The sequence below is a fragment of the Musca autumnalis genome, unplaced genomic scaffold (genome assembly GCF_047663935.1).
Source record: "Musca autumnalis isolate F117 unplaced genomic scaffold, ASM4766393v1 scaffold_5, whole genome shotgun sequence".
NCBI classification, from domain to species: domain Eukaryota; kingdom Metazoa; phylum Arthropoda; class Insecta; order Diptera; family Muscidae; genus Musca; species Musca autumnalis.
In genome coordinates, this window is record NW_027412088.1 from 170,449,045 (window position 1) to 170,470,756 (window position 21,712).

Here is a 21,712-nt window from a genome sequence, read left to right on the forward strand (position 1 = left end):
TAAATCCTCATAAAGGAGGTTAACCCGGCAAAAAAAAAACAATAATATAACCAGGCTATAAGAATTTTGTATACGTTACCTCAGACTAAGTTTATACCGTTCTTTATTACCACGATAATGATCATTTCGTTTGTCCTAAAATGTATGGAAATATCTTTGAAAGAAAATGAAAATAGCTTTATTATGATGATTATAAACGCCAGTGTAAAAGTTCCCTAAGGGATGTAAAGGTGCAAAATGCTTGCTTTATCCAAGTTATCCAACTGACACTGGAACTATAACCACGCCACCACGCCTTTAAAATGAAACATTTAAAATGAAAACATTATCCACGTTATCCAACTGGCCCAGGAAATTTATCCACGCTTTCTAAATACTTAAAAATCTTTATCCACGTTATACAAATGGCTTGAAAACATTATCCAAGTATTCTAACTGACTCAGAAACGCTATCCACTAAATGGTTTAAAAAGTTATCCAAGTTATCCAACTAGCACAGGAACTTTATCTACGCCTTTCAAATAATGTAAAAACTTTATCCAAGTTATTCAAATGACACAAGAACTTTATCCACACATTCCAAATAATTTAAAACCTTATCCACATTATCCAAATGTCTTAAAAACATTATCCACGCCTTTCAAATAATTTAAAAACCTTATCCCGTTATCCAAATGTTTTTTAAAACATTATCCAAGTTATCCAACTGGCACAGGAACTTTATCCATGCCTTCTAAATAATGTAAAAACTCTATCCACGTTATCCAAATGGCTTAATAACATTATCCAAGCTATACAACTGGCACAGGAACTTTATCCACGCCTTCAACATAATGTAAAAACTTTATCCAAGTTATTCAAATGACACAGAAACTTTATCCACGCCTTTCAAATAATTTAAAAAACCTTATCCACGTTATCCAAATGTCTTAAAAACATTATCCAAGTTATCCAACTGGCAAAGGAACTATATCCACGCCTTCCAAACAATTTAAAAACGTTATCCCTTTATCCAAATGACTTAAAAACATTATTCAAGTTATCCAATTGAAGCAGGACCTTTATTCACGCCTTTCACATAATGTAAAAATTTTATCCAAGTTATTCAAATGGCACATAAACTTTATCCACGCCTTTCAAATAATTTAAAAAACGTTATCCACGTTATCCAAATGTCTTAAAAACATTATCCACGCCTTTCAAATAATTTAAAAACCTTATCCAAATGTTTTCAAAACATTATCCAAGTTATCCAACTGGCACAGGAACTTTATCCACGCCTTCTAAATAATGTAAACACTCTATCCACGTTATCCAAATGGCTTAATAACATTATCCAAGTTATACATTGGTACAGAAACTTTATCCACCCTTTCCAAATAATTTAAAAAATTTACCCCGTTGCCCAAATGGCTTTAAAACATTATCCAAGTTATCCAACTGACACAGGAACTTTATCCACGCCTTCCACATAATGTAAAAACTTTATCCAAGTTATTCAAATGACACAGAAATTTTATCCACGCCTTCTAAATAATTTAAAAACGTTATCCAAATGACTTAAAAAGATTATCCAAGTTATCCAACAGGAACGGAAACTTTATCCACGCCTCCATCATAATGTAAAAACGTTATCCAAGTTATTTAAATGACACAAGAACTTTATCCACCCATTCCAAATAATTTAAAACCTTATCCACGTTATCCAAATGTTTTAATAACATTATCCACGCCTTTCAAATACTTAAAAAACTTCATCCCGTTATCCAAATGTTTTAAAAGCATTACCCAAGTTAACCAACTGGCACAGGAACTTTATCCACGCGTTCTAAATAATATAAAAACTCTATCCACGTTATCCAAATGGCTTAATAACATTATCCAAACACAGAAAATTTATCCACGCCTTCCAAACAATTTATCAACGTTATCCCGTTATCCAAATGGCTTAGAAACATTATCCAATTGGCACAGGAACTTTATCGACGCCTTCCACATAATGTAAAAATTTTATCCAAGTTATTCAAATGACATAGAAACGTTATCCACGCCTTTCAAATAATTTAAAAACTTTACCCACATTATCCAAATGGCTTAAAAACATTATCCAAGTTATCCAATTGGCACAGGAACTTTATCCCCGCCTTCTAAATAATGTAAAAACTCTATCCACGTTATCCAAATAGCTTAAAAACATTATCCAAGTTATACAACTGGCACAGGAACTTTGTCCATGCCTTGCAAATAATTTAAGAACTTTATCCACGTTATCCAAATGGCTAAAAACATTGTCTAAGTTATCCAACGGGCACATGAACTTTATGCACGCCTTCTAAATAATGTCAAGACTTTATCCACGTTATCCAAATATCTTAAAAACATTATCCAAGCTATCCAACTGGCAGAGGAACTTTATCCACACATTCTAAATAATTGAAAAACTTTATCCAGGTTATCCAAGTGGCTTTAACATATTATCAATGTTATCCAACTGGCACAGGAACTTTATCCACACCCACCAAATAATTTAAAAACTTTATACACGTTATCCAAGTGGATTAATAACATTATAAAAGTTATCCTAATGGTACAAAAACTTTATCCAAATTATACAAATGACACAGAAACTCTATCCACGGCTTCTAAATGATTTAAAAACTTTATCCACGTTATCCAAATATCTTAAAAACATTATCCAAGTTATACAACTAGCGGAGGAACTTTATCCCCACATTCCAAATAATTGAAAAACTTTATCCACGTTATCCAAAAGGCTTTAAAACATTATCCATGTTATCAAACTGGCACAGGAACTTTATCCACGCCTACCAAATAATTTAAAAACTTTATACACGTTATCCAAATGGCTTAATAATATTATAAAAGTTATCCGACTGGTACAAAAACTTTATCCAAACTATACAAATTACACAGGAATTTTATCCACGCCTTTCAAATAATTTAAAAACTTCATCCACTTTATCCAAATGGCTAAAAACATTGTCCTAGTTATGGAACTAGCACAGGTACTTTATCCAAGCCTTCTAAAGAATTTAAAACTTTATCGACGTAATCCAAATGGCTTAAAAATATTATCTAAATAAAACTCTATCCAGCCTTCCAGATAATTTTAAAACTTTATCCACGTTGTCCAATTAGCTTAAAAACATTATCCAAGTTATCCAACTGACAGAGGAACTTTATCCGCATATTCCAAATAATTGAAAAACTTTATCCACGTTATCCAAATGGCTTTAAAGCATTATCCATGATATCCAGCTGGCACAGGAACATTATCCACGCCTTCCACATAACTTAAAAACTTTATCCACTTTATCCAAATGACTTAAAGCATTATCCGCGTCATGCAACTGGTACAAAAAATGTATGTACGCCCCCAAATAATTTTAAAACTTTATCCACGTTATCGAAAATGACTTAAAAGTATTATCCAAGTTATTCAACTAGCATAAGAAATATATTCACGCCTTTTAAAAAATTGAAATACTTTATTCACGTTATCCAAGTGGCTTATAACATTATAGAAGTTATCCAACTGGCTCAGGAACTATATCTACCCATCCCAAATAATTTAAAAATTTTATCCAACTTATCCATTTGGCACAGTAACTTTATCCACGCATGCGTAATACTTAAAAACTTTATCCACATTATCCAAATTACTTGAAAATATTATCCAAGTTATCCAACTGGCCCATGAACTTTATCCATGCCTGTCAAATAATTTAAAAGACTTTATCCACGTCATCCTAATGGCGTAAAACATTATCCAAGTTATCCAACTGACATAGAAATTTTATCCACGCATTTTAATTAATTTCAAAACTTTATCAACGCTATCCAGTTGACTTAAGAACATCATCCTAGATATATAAGTGGTTCAGGAACTTTATCCACGCTTTTTAAATACGTAAGAAACTTTATCTACCTTATCCAAATGGCTCAAAAACATTATTCAAGTTTTGAAACTGACACACGAACTTTATTCACGCCTTTCAAACACAATAAAAACTTTATCCACTTTATCAAAATGGCTTAAAATTGTATCCGTTATGCGAATTGCTTGAATATGTATAAAAGTTAACCAACCTACAAAGAAATTGTATCCTCATTATCCAAAAAGATTAATGACTTTATCCACATGACTCATTTTTTTTTAATTTCTTTTCAGATTTTTTATTAAATTTAATCTTAAATAGAAAATCTACAAACGTTTTCATTGCATCGTAATCATTATCCTAAATACTACAGTTTTGGGAAAAACATTGAGTTTCAGCCATTATCCTTCCGCTTTAAACAATGGGATAACTGCACTCCAAAGCAATGCCACAGAAATTGTTGCCACGCGGCAAGCGGAAATAACCCTCCTCACCCCAGACCTTGTCCCAACTGTTCTTGACAATCCAATAATCCTGACCATTTTCACTGCCATAGCCAACAACGAGTACCGAGTGATTTACCTCACCCTTGTTACATTCTTCGTCGGAATAAATACCACTCTCGTAGAGCAACAACGATTCCAAACCATTGACGGAACAGGCCAAAGGGCCCAATGTGGCAATTACCTTTTTCATTGTAACTTCATCCTTGGGTTCAATTTTGGCAAACCCGCTAATTTCGGCACCCTTCAAATCGGTCTTATAACGGCAGGTATCCTTCTTGTCCACATAGGGATAACTGGCACCTTTGGCTACACCTTGTTGGGTGGTAATAAATTCGAAAGCATATTCTTGGAAACCACCATCACAACCAGCCAAACCCATATCTTCTTTGCCACAATCGATGAGATTTTGTTCGGATAATTCAACCAATTTACCGGTTTTGCGGAAGTAGTGACCCTCAATGGCACCAGTGGTGGCAAATGACCAGCAGGAACCGCATTCTCCTTGGAATTTGACGGGGGTAACGCCACCCTTTTCACGCCAATCAAAGGAGTCGGGGACTTTGGCACCGGCCGGAGGAGCAGCCTTTTGACGATGTCTCTTGGCAGCATTTCTAAGGAGGGAAAAACATTTTCCTTAATTTCTTAAATTATAAAAATCTGCAATTACTTACTCTCCCTTGCTGGATTTCCGGTTACCGGTAAGTTTTGACACAAATTCCTCATGGGTAAAATCTGCAAAAGCATTGATACCAGTTTTGAAGCTGGATTTGCCGGCTTCAAATAATTTATTTTGTTTGTCCACCAAGTTCAGGCGATCCTTGAAAAGACCTTCATGCAGAGACTTTTCAGCAGCGTTGGCATATTTGCGGCCAGTTTTTGTCTATGAAATGAGTGGACACGGTTATTCTAATCCTTCTTAGGTTGCACAATGTCCCTCAAATTGTTTACTTACAGCGAATTCACTAAAATCCCGAACATTATTAACAATGGGAAGTTCCTTAAATCTGGAAGCTAAAGATGCCACACCGCGATTTAGGGTATTGCTGATACTGTTACTACCTCTATTGCCGAAGTTACCAAGACCACCAAATTGGGCAAAGGCCAAGGCAAAGCACAATGGCAAAAGGAACAAACTTAACTGCATTTCTGTTCACACGCTATTCCTGCTGCTCTTGTTAAAAATTCCCCGAACACCTGTTGCGCACACGAAAAACAGAAGAAAGTTACAAACATATTGAACCAAATGTTATTTAAATTCGATTTGAGTTTTTAGATTCCGTATCGCAAAATCATTTGGCGTCACCAGCTAGCTAGCTGTCTATTGTATAATAGACTGATTAAGAAATTAAGCGGACAACCGGACCAACTAACCTTTCGTATGTAATGACCGATAATATTTGCACGCCGTCTTGAACAGCATCTTTTATAGATTCGTTAATTACCGATTCGTGTTTATTAATTAGCTTGATTTGATTTGTGGTCAACAACAAACTAATCGGCTAGCGCTACTGTTTCGCCATTGCTCCAACTATCTGCCATGAATTTCTCCTACTCCACACACACCCTGCAATAGGGAGGAGGGGGAAGAACCTAAAATAAAATATGAAATGACAAACGCCACCACTATTCATAATGATATTCAAATAGATCCTCATCATCATCATTCATGCAGTGGTTGTAACATATTGTGCGCACAGTGGTCTGAAATTGAAATTTGACACATCCTTAATTGAGTTCGATTAGTTTATTAATATTACCAAATAACATACAAAATTGCAATTTTATGTGTTAAACCTTTTCAACGTTATATAAATTGAATGGAAGCTTTTTAAACGTTATACCAACTCATCTTGAAAGCTTTAAAATTCTCCAAAAATCTAAAAAAAACTTTAGCCACGAATAAAAATTACCATAAAGGTTTGAGTCACGGATTAAAATCACTGAAAAGCTTTACCTAAATTGGGAGAAAGCTTTATTATACTATGTTTCCATTTACGAAATCCACTCGATTTCAACTGTCAATTCCATTGCTCAAACTTCAAATGAAATCCAATCGATTTCAGATGAGTTTTCATTTAACGTACACACAAAGGAATTGACAGATGAATTGAGTGGACTTCGTAAATGTAAACATAGTATTAGTGTTATAACAGTCACTAACAAGCTTTTTCACTTTATACATATGTATAACGTAAAGCTTTACACCTATTATCCAAATGGAGTGAAAGCTTTATACGAAAGGCGGTGAATACTTTGTCCACAATGACAGTGGAACTTTATCCACGTTATCAAGATAATAAAGAAAAACTTTATCCACTGTATCCCAATAACTTAAGCGGGGTACACACGATCAGTTTTAACTGTCAGTTTTGCTCAAATAATCGGTTGCTTGTCAGTGTGGCCGTTCATTTTTGTCAGTCATCAGGCAACCACAAAATATTTTGTGGTTGCTGGACAGTTTGACAGTTATCGATATTTCCGAAAAATCGACAGTCAAAACTGATCGTGTGTATCTCGACTTAGAAGCATTATCCACGATACCAATAAGATTAACAAGCTTTATCCACGTTATCCAAATGGCTCAAAAACATTATCGAACCTCAACATGTTTACTCACAGCGAATTCACCAAAATCCCGAACATTATTAACGATGGAAAGTTCCTCAAATCTGGAAGCTAAAGATGACACACCGCGATTTAGGGTATTGCCAAGTTATCCAACTGGCACAGAAACTTTATCCACGCTCTGCAAATAATTAAAACGTTATCCACATTATCCAAATAGCTTAAAAACTGTCCAACTTATCCTAACACAGAAACGTTATCCACGCCTTCCAAATAATTTAAAAACCTTATCCACGTTATCCAACTGGCATAGCAACAACATCCACGCCTTCCTAAAAAATTAAAAATTTTATCTACATTATCCAAATGGCTTAAAAACAATATTCAATTATCTAACTGACGCAGAAACTTTATCCACGCCTTCCAAATAATTTAAAAACTTTATCCACGTTGTCCACATGGCTTAAAAATATTAGCCAAGCTATCCAACTGGCACAGGAATTTTATCCACGCCTTGCTAAATATTAAAAACTTTATCCACACCTTCCAACGTTATCCAAATGGCTTCAAAACATTATTCAAGTTGTCCAACTGGGAAAGGAAGTTTATCCACGCCCTACTAAAAAATTAAAAAAAATTATCCACGTAATCCACATGGCTTAAAAACATTATCCACCTTACACAGGAACATTATCCACGCCTTCCAAATAATTTAAAAACTTTGTCCACATTATCCAAATGGCTTAAAACATTATCCAAGTTATCCAACTGGCACAGCAAATTTAACCACGCCTTCCTAAAAAATTAAAAACTTTATCCACATTATCCAAATGCAAAAAAAATTATCCAACTGCAACAGGAAGTTTATCTACGCCTTCCTAAAAAATTAAAAACGTTATCCACGTAATCCACATGGTTTAAAAACATTATCCAACTTATCCACATTATCCAAATGGCTTAAAGACATTATCTAAGTTATCCAACTGGCACAGGAAGTTTATCCACACCTTCCTAAAAAATTAAAAAACGTATCCACGTTATCCACATGGCTTAAACACATTATCCAACTTACACAGGAGCTTCATTCACGCCTTGCAAATAATTTAAAAACTTTATCCACGTTACCAAAGTGGTCTAAAACATTATCCACCTTACACAGGAACATTATCCACGCCTTCCAAATAATTTAAAAAACTTTATCCACATTATCCAAATGGCTTAAAACATTATCCAAGTAATCCAATTGACGCAGGAAGTTTATCCACGCCTTCCTAAAAATTGAAAAAAAATTATCCACTTTATCCACATGGCTTAAAAACATTATCCAACTTATACAGGAACTTTATCCACGCCTTCCAAATAATTTAAAAACTTTATCCACATTATCCAAATGGCTGAAAAACATTATCCAAGTTATCCAACTGGCACAGAAAGTTTATCCACGCCTTCCTAATATATTAAAAATATATCCACGTTATCCACATGGCTTAAATACATTATCCAACTTACACAGGAACATTATCCACGCCTTCCAAATAATTTTAAACCCTTATCCACATTATCCAAATGGCTTAAAAACATTATCCAAGTTATCGAACTGGTATAAGTAGTGTACCCACGTCTTCCTAAAAAATTATCCACGTAATCCACATGTTTTAAATACATTATCCAACTTACACAGGTACTTAATCAATGCCTTCCAAATAATTTAAAAACTTTATCAACGTTATCCAAATGTATTAAAAACATTTTGCAAGTTATCCAACTGTCACAGGAACTTTATCCACGTCTTCCAAATAATATAAAAACCTTAGCCACGTTATCCAACGCCTTCCAAGTTATTTAATAACTTTGTCCACGTTATCCAAATAGCCAAAAATATTATCCATGTTATCCCAACTGGCACAGGAGCTTTATCCATTCCTTCCAAATAGTTGAAACCTCTTATCCACGTAATCCAAATGGCCTAAGTATCCAACTGGCATAGGAACCTTATCCGCGTTATCCAAATGGCTTAAAACATTATCCAAGTTGTGCAACTGGCGCAGGAACTTTATCCACACCTTCCAAGTAAATATGAAACTTTATCCACTTCATCCAAATTTCTTAAACACATTATCCAAATTATCCAACTGCCACAGGAACTTTATCCACACCTTCCAACTAATTTAAAAACTTTATCCACATTATCCAAATGGTCTAAAACATTATCCCAGTTATCCAACTGACACAGCAACTTTATCCACGCCGTCCTAAAATATTAAAAACATTATCAACATTATCCAAAAGGCTAAAAACATTATCCAACTGACACAGGAAGTTTATCCACGCCTTCCTAAAAAATTAAAAAAGTTATACACGTAATCCACATGGCTTAAAAACATTATCCAACTTACACAGGAACTTTATTCACGCCTTCCAAATAATTTAAAAACTCTATCCACATTATCCAAATGCCTTAAAGACATTATCTAAGTTATCCAACTGGCAAAGGAAGTTTATCCACGCCTTCCTAAAAATCTAAAAAAGTATCCACGTTATCCACATTACTTAAACACATTATCCAACTTACACAGGAACATTATCCATGCCTTCCAAATAATTTAAAAACCTTATCCACGTAATCCAAATGGTCTAAAACATTATCCAACTTACACAGGAACTTTATCCACGCCTTCCAAGTAATTTAAAAACTTTATCCACATTATCCAAATGGCTGAAAAACATTATCCAAGTTATCCAACTGGCACAGAAAGTTTATCCACGCCTTCCTAATATATTAAAAATATATCCACGTTATCCACATGGCTTAAATACATTATCCAACTTACACAGGAACATTATCCACGCCTTCCAAATAATTTTAAACCCTTATCCACATTATCCAAATGGCTTAAAAACATTATCCAAGTTATCGAACTGGTATAAGTAGTGTACCCACGTCTTCCTAAAAAATTATCCACGTAATCCACATGTTTTAAATACATTATCCAACTTACACAGGTACTTAATCAATGCCTTCCAAATAATTTAAAAACTTTATCAACGTTATCCAAATGTATTAAAAACATTTTGCAAGTTATCCAACTGTCACAGGAACTTTATCCACGTCTTCCAAATAATATAAAAACCTTAGCCACGTTATCCAACGCCTTCCAAGTTATTTAATAACTTTGTCCACGTTATCCAAATAGCCAAAAATATTATCCATGTTATCCCAACTGGCACAGGAGCTTTATCCATTCCTTCCAAATAGTTGAAACCTCTTATCCACGTAATCCAAATGGCCTAAGTATCCAACTGGCATAGGAACCTTATCCGCGTTATCCAAATGGCTTAAAACATTATCCAAGTTGTGCAACTGGCGCAGGAACTTTATCCACACCTTCCAAGTAAATATGAAACTTTATCCACTTCATCCAAATTTCTTAAACACATTATCCAAATTATCCAACTGCCACAGGAACTTTATCCACACCTTCCAACTAATTTAAAAACTTTATCCACATTATCCAAATGGTCTAAAACATTATCCCAGTTATCCAACTGACACAGCAACTTTATCCACGCCGTCCTAAAATATTAAAAACATTATCAACATTATCCAAAAGGCTAAAAACATTATCCAACTGACACAGGAAGTTTATCCACGCCTTCCTAAAAAATTAAAAAAGTTATACACGTAATCCACATGGCTTAAAAACATTATCCAACTTACACAGGAACTTTATTCACGCCTTCCAAATAATTTAAAAACTCTATCCACATTATCCAAATGCCTTAAAGACATTATCTAAGTTATCCAACTGGCAAAGGAAGTTTATCCACGCCTTCCTAAAAATCTAAAAAAGTATCCACGTTATCCACATTACTTAAACACATTATCCAACTTACACAGGAACATTATCCATGCCTTCCAAATAATTTAAAAACCTTATCCACGTAATCCAAATGGTCTAAAACATTATCCAACTTACACAGGAACTTTATCCACGCCTTCCAAGTAATTTAAAAACTTTATTTAAACATTTTTAAAATTATGCAACGTGCACAGGAACTTTATTCAAATAATATAAAACCCTTTTCCACGTTATCCAAATAGCCTAAAACATTATTCAAGTTATCCAAATGGCTTAAAATTAAATAATATCCAAATTATACAGCCCGCAAAGGAAATTTATCCACGCCTTCCAAAAAAATAAAAACAATATCCGAGTAATCCAACTGACGCAGAATATTATCCACTCCTTCCAAATAAATTTAAAACTTTATCCACGTTATTCAAATGTCTTGAAGGCATTTAAATGTTTTAAAACTTTACTTTTTGTTTTAAAACTTTATTATCCAAACAACAATTTTTTAGATTTTTTTCTTTCAGATTTTTTTTTTTATTAAATTTGAATTTAATAATTATCCCAAATTCTTGGGTTTTAAGAAAAAAATTGGGTTTCAGCATTTATTCTTCTTTTGTTAAACAATGGGATAACTGCACTCCAAAGCAATGCCACAGAAATTCTTGCCGCGTGGTAAACGGAAGTAACCCTCCTCACCCCAGGCCTTGTCCCAACTGTTCTTGACAATCCAATAATCTTGACCCTTTTCACTGCCATAGCCAACAACGAGGACCGAGTGATTTGGTTCACCCTTGTTACATTCTTCATCGGAATAAATACCACTCTTATAGAGCAACAACGATTCCAAACCATTGACGGAACAGGCCAAAGGACCCAATGTGGCAATAACTTTTTTCATTGTTATTTCATCTCCTTCATTAATTCTGGCAAATCCTTTTATTTCAGCACCCTTCAAATTGGGCTTATAATGACAGGTATCCTGTTTATTTAAATAGGGATAACCTTCCGACTTGGCTACACCTTTTTGTTTTGCAGCAAATGCGAAAGCATATTCTTGGAAACCACCATCACAACCAGCCAAACCTGTATCAATTTTGCCGCAATCGACGAAATTTTGTTCGGATAAATTAACCAATTTTCCGGTTTTGCGGAAGTAATGACCCTCAATGGCACCCGTGGCTGCAAATGACCAGCAACTGCCGCAATCTTCTTGGTATTTGACGGGAGTAACACCACCCTTTTGACGCCAATCGAAGGAGTCGGGGATTTTGGCAGCGGCCGGAGGAGCAGCCGTTTGGCGATATTCCTTGGCTATAGTTCTAAGGAAGGAACATTTTTTATGATAATTTATCATATAATAAAGATTTCCAAAAACTTACTCTCCCTGGCTGGTTTTTTTGTTACCGGTAAGTTTTGACACAAATTCTTCGAAGGTATAATCAGCAAAAGCATTAATAGCAGTTGCGAATGTCGTTACACCGGCTTCCAGCAATTTGTTATGTTGGTCCACAAAATTCAGGCGATCCTTGAAAAGTGTTTCACGCAGGGTTTTTTCAGCAGCATCGGCATATGTCCTGCCAGTTTTTGCCTATGAAATAAGTGGGCAGGTTTATGATAAGTCTTCTTAGGTTGCACAATGTCCCTCAAAGTGTCTACTTACAGCGAATTCACCAAAATCCCGTACATTATCAACAAGGGGAAGCCCCTTAAAAGTCGAAGCTATGGTGTCCACACCACTACTTAGGGTATTGGTGAAACTGTTACCGAAGTCACCAAAACCACCAAATTGGCAATAGGCCAAGGCAAAGCACAATGGCAAAAGGAACAAACTTAACTGCATTTCTGTTCACAGGCTATTCCTGCTGCTCTCGATGAAAATTCCCCGAAGATCTGTTGCGCACACGAAAAACGAAATCAGAAGAAAGTAAAAAAATATTGAACCAAAATTTATTTAAATTCAATTTGCAAAATCAATTGGGCGCCACCAACTAGCTAGCTGGTTAGCTATTGTATAATAGACTGTTTAAGAAATTTAGCGGACAAGCGGATCAACTAACCTTTCGTATATAATCACAGATAATATTTAGAATTGTTCTTGAACAGCATCTTTTATAGATTCGTTAATTACCGGTTCGTGTTTATTAATTAGCTTTATTTGATTTGTGATCAACAAATAACTAACCGGCTACCGCTTCAGAGCTACTGTTTCGGCATTGCTCCAGTTCTACACCACGAATTTCTACTCCTCCACAAACACCCTACAATAGGCAGGATGGGAACGAAGTTTCTAGAGGGATGCCTAATTATGACTGTATCAATACTGGATAGATAACTAAAGTTTACACGGAGAACCCAAACAACGGGCCAGCAACGCGAACCGGGTCAGCTATATCCAATTTAACCGATCGATGAATCTTAAGACCCACTTACACCAAACAGATAGTATACAATGACAAGTGTCATTTAAGTTGTCAGTTCCATTAAATATCTGACAAATAACTGGGTGACGTAGGGGATGGAAGATACCAAGGAACGGTCCTGACCGGTTTTAACATGGCAAAGCCCAGGATTTATCTTGGTCCCTCTTTCATCTCAAATGGACACTTACCTCCCCGTGGTGTTACCTGGGGAACTGCCTTTAACCCCCGTTAAAGGTAGTGAGCTAACATATGCCGCGCGTTCACCCATAAGAACGTTAAAAACTTGGGTTTGGGCGTCGGGTTAGTAACCCTCCGCTAGAAAAAACAGCCTACTATAAAAAAAACGAAAGAAAAGAAAAACAAACCGCTCTAAAGTTGACGAACCCCGCAAACGTTTTAAGAACCATGATCTGCGAATCTGCACCTGGAATGTTCGCAGCCTTTATAGAGAAAGTTCAGTCTTCGCATTGGCAGACGTACTTGAAAATTACAAGGCCGATATTACTGCCATACAGGAAATACGATGGATTGGGAAAGGCGTCACAACAACATCTAAGGTGACGCAAGCTCCTGTATTATAGCTGCCATGACGTAAAGCATGAGTTTGGTTGCGGATTCGTAGTTAGTCGGAGACTAAAACATTTGGTATCCAGCTTCACCCCAGTGAATGAAGGACTTGCTGCAATTCGAATAAAAGCTAAATTCTTCAACATCAGCTTTATTTGCGCTCATGCTCCCACTGAAGAAAAGGACGAACAGACCAAAGATATATGTATTTTACTAGCGCTTAGAAGAAACATATGACCGTTGCCCTGCCCATGACATTAAAATTATTCTAGGCGATGTTAATGCCAAAATTGGAAAGGAGAATATCTTTGGCCCAAAAGTCGGGAAATTCAGTCTCCACAGCGAAACATCTGACAAAGGTATGAGGCTGATAGACTTTGCAGCTGCAAGAAATATGGTAGTTAGCAGTACCAGATTTAATCATCTCGATATTCATAAGGGCACCTGGCTGTCTCCAGATCAGAAAACATGAAATCAAATTGATTATGTTGTGATAGATGGAAGACATTCATCGAGCGTGTTGGATGTACGATCGTTCCGAGGCGCAAACATTGATTCGGACCACTACCTTGTTGCAGCAAAGGTACGCACCCGCTTAAACGTAGCAAGCAAAGTACGAACAGACACAAGACGAAAGTTAGACATCGGTAAGCTGCAATCACAACAGAAAGCCACAGCATATTCCACTCAACTAGCCCAATTGCTTAATCAAAGCTCTCCTCATCCCGATAATCATATCAGCGCAATGGCAAAGCATTGCCCACTCCATGCAAACAGCCGCAAAATCCATACTTGGATACCAGAGACCTCCACCAAGGAATCCATGGTATGATCAGGAGTGTCGTGCTGCCACCGAAGAGAAAAATGCGGCATATAGGGCTACTTTACAATCCGTAGCAACGCGTAGCGCACGAGAGAGATACAGGGAGAAAAGGAGAGAGGAGAAACGTCTTTTCCGCAGGAAAAAGAGAGAGATGGAAAAGCGGGAGTGTGACAAAATCGAGATGTACAGGAGCCAGAATGAAGGCCGAAAATTCTACCAAAGAGTCAAGCATCAAACTGATGGCTTTGGTACAGGCACATAATCCTGTAGAGACCAGCAAGGTAATTTGGTAACTGATACAGATAGTGTACTCAGGATATGGAAAGAACATTTTTCAAAACTGTTGGTATCCAATAGCAGCGAAGACGACGAAGATACCACAGTCCCAATCCCAGAAGATGGTATTGAATGTATACCGCCCAGTCAAGATGAGGTAAAGACAGCAATAAATCGGCTAAAGAATAATAAGGCAGCAGAAGCCGATGGCTTGCCAGCCGAGCTGTTCAAAACCGGAGGCGACACGCTGATAAGGTGTATTCATCAGCTAGTTAGCACCATCTGGCAGGAAGAACGAGTACCCGACGATTGGAACCTGAGTATCCTGTGCCCCATCCACAAGAATGGAGATAAGACTGTACGCTCTAACTATAGGGGCATAAGTCTACTCCCTATTACCTACAAGATCGTGTCAGGGATATTGTGCGAACGACTAAAGCCTATGGTCAACGAGATAATTGGACCATACAAATGCGGCTTTAGACCTGGCAAGTCCACCATTGACCAGATATTTACCCTGCGGCAAATCCTGGAGAAGACCCAAGAGATGCAAATCGACACCTACCACCTTTTTGTCGATTATAAAGCAGCCTTCGTTATACCTTCCTTGGTATCCCCGCAAAGCTCATCCGGCTTTGTAAAATGTCTTTAACTGACACGAGGTCCTCAGTTAAAATAGGAAAGAACCTCTCCGAAGAGTTTGGTACCAAAAGAGGTTTCAGACAAGGAGACAGCCTTTCGTGTGATCTCTTCAACATCCTGCTGGAAAAGGTTATACGAGAGGCAAACGTCAAAAGAAGTGGCACAATCTACACCAATAGTCACATGTTACTTGCTTATGCTGATGATATAGACATCATGGGCCGATTAGTAAAAGAAGTAACTGATACCTTTATAAAGGTCGAAGGAGAATCTGCTAAAGTGGGTCTGTCGACGCGCAATGCATCCATTGAGCTCGGAACGACTGTGGAAGTTGATTCCTACAATATTGATGTAGTAAAATACTTCGTCTACCTCGGCACCGCCATAAACACAACAAACGACATCAGTTGTGAAATAAAAAGAAGAATTGTATTGGCCAACCGATGCTACTTTGGCTTAAGTAAGCACTTTAAAAACAAAGCCACATCTCGTCAAACAAAAATAACGTTCTACAAAACACTGATACTACCCGTGCTGATGTATGGCTCCGAAGCCTGGGTACCTGTGCAAGCAGACATGGCAGTGCTTGGTGTGTTTGAGAGAAAAATTCTTCGAAAGATCTACGGACCAATCTGTGTTGACGGTGAATATCGACATCGCATGAACCACGAGCTGTATCTGCTATACAACGACATCAATATAGTTAAACGTATCGAGATGCAGCGATTGCGTGGGCTAGGCCATATCATAAGAATGAGCGATGATGAACCCGCTAAAAAGGCGTATAATTACGAACCGCTTGGCGGTGCACGCAGAATTGGCAAGCCAAGGAATAGATGGCGCAAACAAGTGGATGATGAGATGAAAAAGCGCGGTATTCCAGAGTGCGAAGCAACAAATAGAGAGAAATGGAGATATTTTCTTAGTTCGGCCTATGGAACAAATGTTCTGTAATGGGCCAGCTAAGTAAGGCGGCCATCAGATCATCTGCCTTTTCATATGTATGTTGTCACTTTGGGTATACTAATATACAAAACAGCTGATGTCATACATGTGAAAAAGCAGATGGTCTGATGGCGGCCTAAGTAAGTAATTAATCACTAAAAACGCATTTTTATGGAACCAGTGAACATTTTGTTTATATTACGTTTAGATTTACGAAACCCACTGAATTTTAAATGTCAATTTCATTGCGTATATATCAAATACACTGCCGCTCACTTGAATAGAACCCTCCTGCAACATTTTATTCAACCTCCATTTTTTCCGAATTATACAAGATATGAAGTTTTTAACTTTTATTATATTTTGCGTCATGTGTTTGGAGTAAACTTAGTCATTCATTTGCATTAAAATCCAATTTATATAAGAATTATACAAGAAATACTAAATTAAGTCAAAAATTGGAGTACAAAATTTGGCTCATTTGAATAGAACCCCCCTTTAAAACTTGGGAATGCAGAAATATTGTGTTAGAATAGCGATGCATATTCACTCTATATTGAAAACGAAGTACTTTCAGAAATATTCAGTAAAAGTATATCCCTCCTGATTAAGGGTACACCCGCACATCCTGCTTTGGCAAGGATTCTTTAAATAATCAGGTCTAATGCTTGCTTATTTCTGTCAACCAGTTTATTGTTGGAAGCGTACTGTCTCCTAGAGTCGTATATTTTACGCATAAGTCATTCCCATACAGTTTCGAGAATATTTACCACTGTAGAATATGGTGGCTTCTCCAGGATATCCGCATTTCTATTCAAATCTTTAAGATTCGATGACCCGAAGTGTACAATAGTTTATAAAATCGTGATGAAATTTCTACTCGGGCGATCCGAAAATGTTTCTCAATGCTTGAAATGCCTGTTTTAGAACTCCTTTGTAATTTGTCGTGCGCATTTAAGGTGAAAGAAATTAACGCCCAAGTCCTTCATAATTATTAAGGACTCTCTTCATTAAGTAAACAATTGCATAACTATATAACTATTATTATTATCGCGTCTATCGAATGAAAGACCATCTTCTAAATTGTTTCTGTAGCGATGAATGAGTTTTTATTGTGCTGGAACGCATTAATAATTATCAAGGACTTGGGCGTCAATTTAGTTCAGCCTAAATGAGCACGACAATTTACAAACGAGTTCTAAAACAGACATTTCAAGTATTGAGAAACATTTTCGGATATCCCGAGTGGCAATTTCATCACGATTTTATAAACTTTTGTACACTTCGAGTCATCGAATCTTAAAGATTTGAATAGAAATGCGGATATCCTGGAGGGGCCACCATATTCTACAGTGGTAAATATTCTCTAAACTGTATGGGAATGACTTATGCGTAAAATATACGACTCTAGGAGACAGTACGCTTCCAAAAACAAACTTGTTGACAGAAATAAGCAAGGTTTTTTAGGCATTACACCTGATTATTTAAATAATCCTTGTCAAAGTAGGATATACGGATGTAACCTTAATCAGGAGGGATATCCTTTTACTGAATAATACTGAAAGTACTTCGTTTTCAATATAGAGTAAATATGCATCGCTATTCTAACACAATCTTTCTGCATTCCCAAGTTTTAAAGGGGGGTTCTATTCAAATGAGCCAAATTTTTTGCTCCAATTTTTTACTTAATTTAGTATTTCTTGTATAATTCTTATATAAATTGGATTTTAATGCAAATGAATGACTAAGTTTACTCCAAACACATGACGCAAAATATAATAAAACTTAAAAACTTCATATCTTGTATAAATCGGAAAAAAATGGAGGTTGAATAAAATTTGGCAGGGGGGTTCTATTCAAGTGAGCTGAAGTGTATATCCTGAAGCTTTGTTGTTAATAAACTCACTGGAACTTTTTCATTTACTCTTTTACTAGCCAAAGCGAAGAAAGGAAGCAACGAGATGATTGAGTTCAGGTGTGAACAGAATGAAATACGCCGCTTTTTTCACGCTCATGTCCCAGGCACAAACGGCGCGTTGAGCGTTGCGTTACAACAGCCACATGGAAACTTCAAGAACAAACTTGGCATCACTTACACATTTTTCATGTGGTTGTTGTTTTCAACGCGCAACGCGTCTCACAACGGTCCGTAAGTATTTGGCCCATCAGTTTCATGTCAAAGATTAAAGGCCAAGTACTACCTAATTCAAATGCTGCCTAATTAATATTGTTACGAATGTAACTGATAGGTTTAAGTTAGTTTAGTTTAATTTCCGTTAATTTAAAAATTTGAATTGTAACGTAAAGTTTTTATTACGCAGTTACTTTATTTAAGCAACAACAACTACCATGTAGAACTCTCTTCATCATTCTAGTCGTTACATTACCTTTTGTTAATGTTCTTTTGTTTGTTTTGTTTTGCAACAATAATGTAATTATCGTTTAGTTCCTACTTCTTGTATTTCGTGTAGTTGTTTGTTGTTGTAGTTACGTCATTACTGTGCTTGTATGTATGTGAGTATGGATGTTCGCTTAGTGCGAATGTGAGTCTGTGTGTTCGCTGCACAGATTCGAGTTGTTGCCATATTTCTAGATATTTCTAGACCAAGGAGATTTTGGGTATAAATAGAGTTACGAATGGCAACATTGAGGAGTTGTGTTTTAAGCGTTGAACTGAACAGATCGGTAAAAGAGTAGCTGCGTGCTAACTAGAGACTTGCTGTGTGCTTAGTAATTAAAGTCGGATCTGAATAAGTGTAATAAAGTAAATAAAGCATTGTAGAAACGTAATCTAAAACGAACCCTGTTTTATTTGGTACAAATCGTATCGGGGAATAAAACAACGTCTACACGGACATTAGTTAAATCTAATTCCGTAACAATATGAATTAGGTAGTACTTTGCCTTCAGTCTTTTAGATGAATCTGAGCGTGATAAAGCGGCGTATTTCATTCTGTTCACACTTGAACTAAATCATTGTGTTTCTACCTTTCCGGCTTTAATAGCACGGTTACATTAGAGTTTTTTTTTTGCCGGGTTAACCCACTTCATTAGGATTTATTTGACGTTTGCGCTATGGAATTGACATTTGAAACCCAGTGGGTTTATTTAATCCGGTTAAGTGTAACCGAGGTATAAGACCTCTTGTTTCATTAATTTAGTTTCCAAAACCACTGTATCCATTCTCAAAAACAAAACAAACAAAAAAAAACAACAAATTACCTACTATTATTGATGATGATGATTTGTTTAATGTTTTCATTTGTATTTGATTTGTAATTTTGTAACTGACAGTAAAACAACAAACAAATATACAAACGAACAAACAGATTCTAAATTAGTTGTTTAGACTTGATCTTGGCATTTGCAGTTAATGACCGAACCTGTTTGTCGGATTACGTTACCTGTTCGTTATTGATTTTGGAGAACACCCACAAATTCTAATGAAAAGAAAACAGACAGACAGTATCGACAGATCGATTTGAAAAAAAAACGAATTAGCATTTCCTTAAGACAAATTGGAATTAGCATTTCCAATAAAACAACAACGACATGAAATATCGTTCAGTTTTGACCGTATATTCCGTTAATCTGTTCAATATATTTTTGATATCTAGTTAAAGTTTATTAGATAGTAGGGAAATAAATTCTGTTATGTGACAATAAGTTTGAGAATTTTCAATAACAAATTAGGTTTATAGCATTACTTGTAAATATTAATTAACGTTTACATTAGAAGTTTTTGGTGGGTTAGCCTTCTTTATGAAGATTTATTTGACGTTATACACAATGGAGTTAACATTTGAAATGCAGTAGATATACTAAATGCAGTTATATATCGTCACCATAAATGCCGGAAGACGTAACCCACAAAAATAAAACTTTACAGGAGAAACAAAAAACGTTACAAAATAAAAACGGTGTTATAATATATGGAAAATTTTTAGTATCGTGTTTTAAGATAGAGAAGAAATATATTTTTTCAGAATGTAAGAAGCTGTGTGGGTTAGGTCTTTTGGTATTGTATTTTTCTGAAATGCTAAAAGACGTAACCCACAATTTATGAATATACATTTGAAGAAACTAGTATAAATGAAAAATTATAAACAAATTAGACCTGGTTTATTGGCCTACGCGGTTAAGCGAACTTTAAACTAGCAATCTGACGGTGTTGGGTTCAATTCCAAGTCTTAACGTTGATATTTCAATGCACCACAATTAGATGAACTGTCTATTCCGACCATCACTATAATTACTTATAATTTCAATTGTATTAGACGATATTAAATCTGGAATATTATATTTGTTGTTGTATTTAAGTCAATTTATGGACAAAATATAGTTCATATGAATTAAGTGATCTGTAACAGTTTAAATGTAACTTCTAATTGTCATAAGGAATGTTGTCATAAAAGTAATGACAATCACTTGGAATTAAGCGTTTTAAGTCTTGCAGGTGTTAAAATTTCTTTTTTGAAACTTTTAGCCTTTGTGTGTACATCTGAGGAGTATGCACTGCCTCAAAATTTCCGGAACTTCCCTATGGTAGAATCTGGTAGTCGTATTTGATATCAGTTTTAAAAAAGATTATACTGCTAGGATCAAAAGCCATTGCTCGCAGTGACTGTAGGATTTCCTGTCTTTTTGTATAAGTAAACCAATAAAGAAAATTTGCGTTTTTCTCTGGACCTATTTGATTACTACAATCAGTTGATCTCTATTAAACCATGGTCTGGTTGACAAGACCATCTTTTGCAAACTGACAGCCTAATCGTATCCGTCTTCAAAGAATACATCTTTGTACTAGAACGACGTCAATTTTGAGCATATACACGTTTTCGTATCAACGCCCCAAATTTTGAATATTTCCGTTCGTTCTTTCTCTTGGAAAGATGAACAATATCGAGACGAGCATTGCCTTCCGAATAACCACTTCCTTTTGTACGGTTAACATATTGTTTTCCATATGTGCGTTTTAGATGTTTATTTAAATCAGGGCATAGGTCTTCTGTCATCATCTTCAATTATTTCAATTATGGATTTTTTCTGTAAGACCAGTAAAAATCGTCTAAAGTCAAAGTTATTGCTTTAAAAATTAACTAAAAGAATGGTCTTTGTGATTTTTGAAAAAAAAAACGAGACCATTCTTGAGATGTCGTCACCTAAAGGCCTGCGTAGATAAGCAGCCTTGCCTCGTTACCTTGCTTACTTCTGA

The 21,712-nt window shown here is 35.9% G+C and overlaps 2 protein-coding genes across 4 annotated transcripts; both read right to left on the reverse strand.

Moving 5' to 3' along the window:
• Nucleotides 1–4,170: 4,170 nt before the first annotated feature.
• Nucleotides 4,171–5,915, reverse strand: LOC141406487 (procathepsin L-like). 2 transcript variants are annotated; one of them, XM_073992017.1, is made up of 4 exons: nt 5,777–5,915; nt 5,358–5,599; nt 5,077–5,285; nt 4,171–5,016 (listed from the first exon to the last, which is right to left on the reverse strand). In XM_073992017.1, exons 2-4 carry the CDS (start codon nt 5,547–5,549, stop codon nt 4,314–4,316), a joined length of 1,104 nt encoding a protein of 367 aa, XP_073848118.1. In that variant the 5' UTR covers nt 5,550–5,599; nt 5,777–5,915; the 3' UTR covers nt 4,171–4,313. The 2 variants fall into 2 exon arrangements, with proteins under 2 accessions (XP_073848118.1, XP_073848117.1); XM_073992016.1 differs by lacking the exon at nt 5,777–5,915 and having other exon boundaries at nt 5,358–5,622.
• A 5,410-nt stretch (nt 5,916–11,325) lies between these two features.
• Nucleotides 11,326–20,261, reverse strand: LOC141406488 (digestive cysteine proteinase 1-like). Of its 2 annotated transcripts, none has more exons than XM_073992020.1 (4): nt 20,205–20,261; nt 12,485–12,714; nt 12,204–12,412; nt 11,326–12,143 (listed from the first exon to the last, which is right to left on the reverse strand). In XM_073992020.1, exons 2-4 carry the CDS (start codon nt 12,662–12,664, stop codon nt 11,441–11,443), a joined length of 1,092 nt encoding a protein of 363 aa, XP_073848121.1. In that variant the 5' UTR covers nt 12,665–12,714; nt 20,205–20,261; the 3' UTR covers nt 11,326–11,440. The 2 variants fall into 2 exon arrangements, with proteins under 2 accessions (XP_073848121.1, XP_073848120.1); XM_073992019.1 differs by lacking the exon at nt 20,205–20,261 and adding an exon at nt 19,902–19,953.
• Nucleotides 20,262–21,712: the final 1,451 nt, after the last annotated feature.

Excerpts from the sequence above, each read along its gene's own strand:
- LOC141406487 (XM_073992017.1), bottom strand. The coding sequence starts at position 5,549 with ATGCAGTTAAGTTTGTTCCTTTTGCCATTGTGCTTTGCCTTGGCCTTT. Across the intron at positions 5,286-5,357 it reads GGGATTTTAGTGAATTCGCT|ACAAAAACTGGCCGCAAATA; the intron begins GTAAGTAAACAA and ends CTCATTTCATAG. Across the intron at positions 5,017-5,076 it reads CGGAAATCCAGCAAGGGAGA|AAATGCTGCCAAGAGACATC; the intron begins GTAAGTAATTGC and ends TTCCCTCCTTAG.
- LOC141406488 (XM_073992020.1), bottom strand. The coding sequence starts at position 12,664 with ATGCAGTTAAGTTTGTTCCTTTTGCCATTGTGCTTTGCCTTGGCCTAT. Across the intron at positions 12,413-12,484 it reads GGGATTTTGGTGAATTCGCT|GCAAAAACTGGCAGGACATA; the intron begins GTAAGTAGACAC and ends CTTATTTCATAG. Across the intron at positions 12,144-12,203 it reads AAAAAAACCAGCCAGGGAGA|AACTATAGCCAAGGAATATC; the intron begins GTAAGTTTTTGG and ends TTCCTTCCTTAG.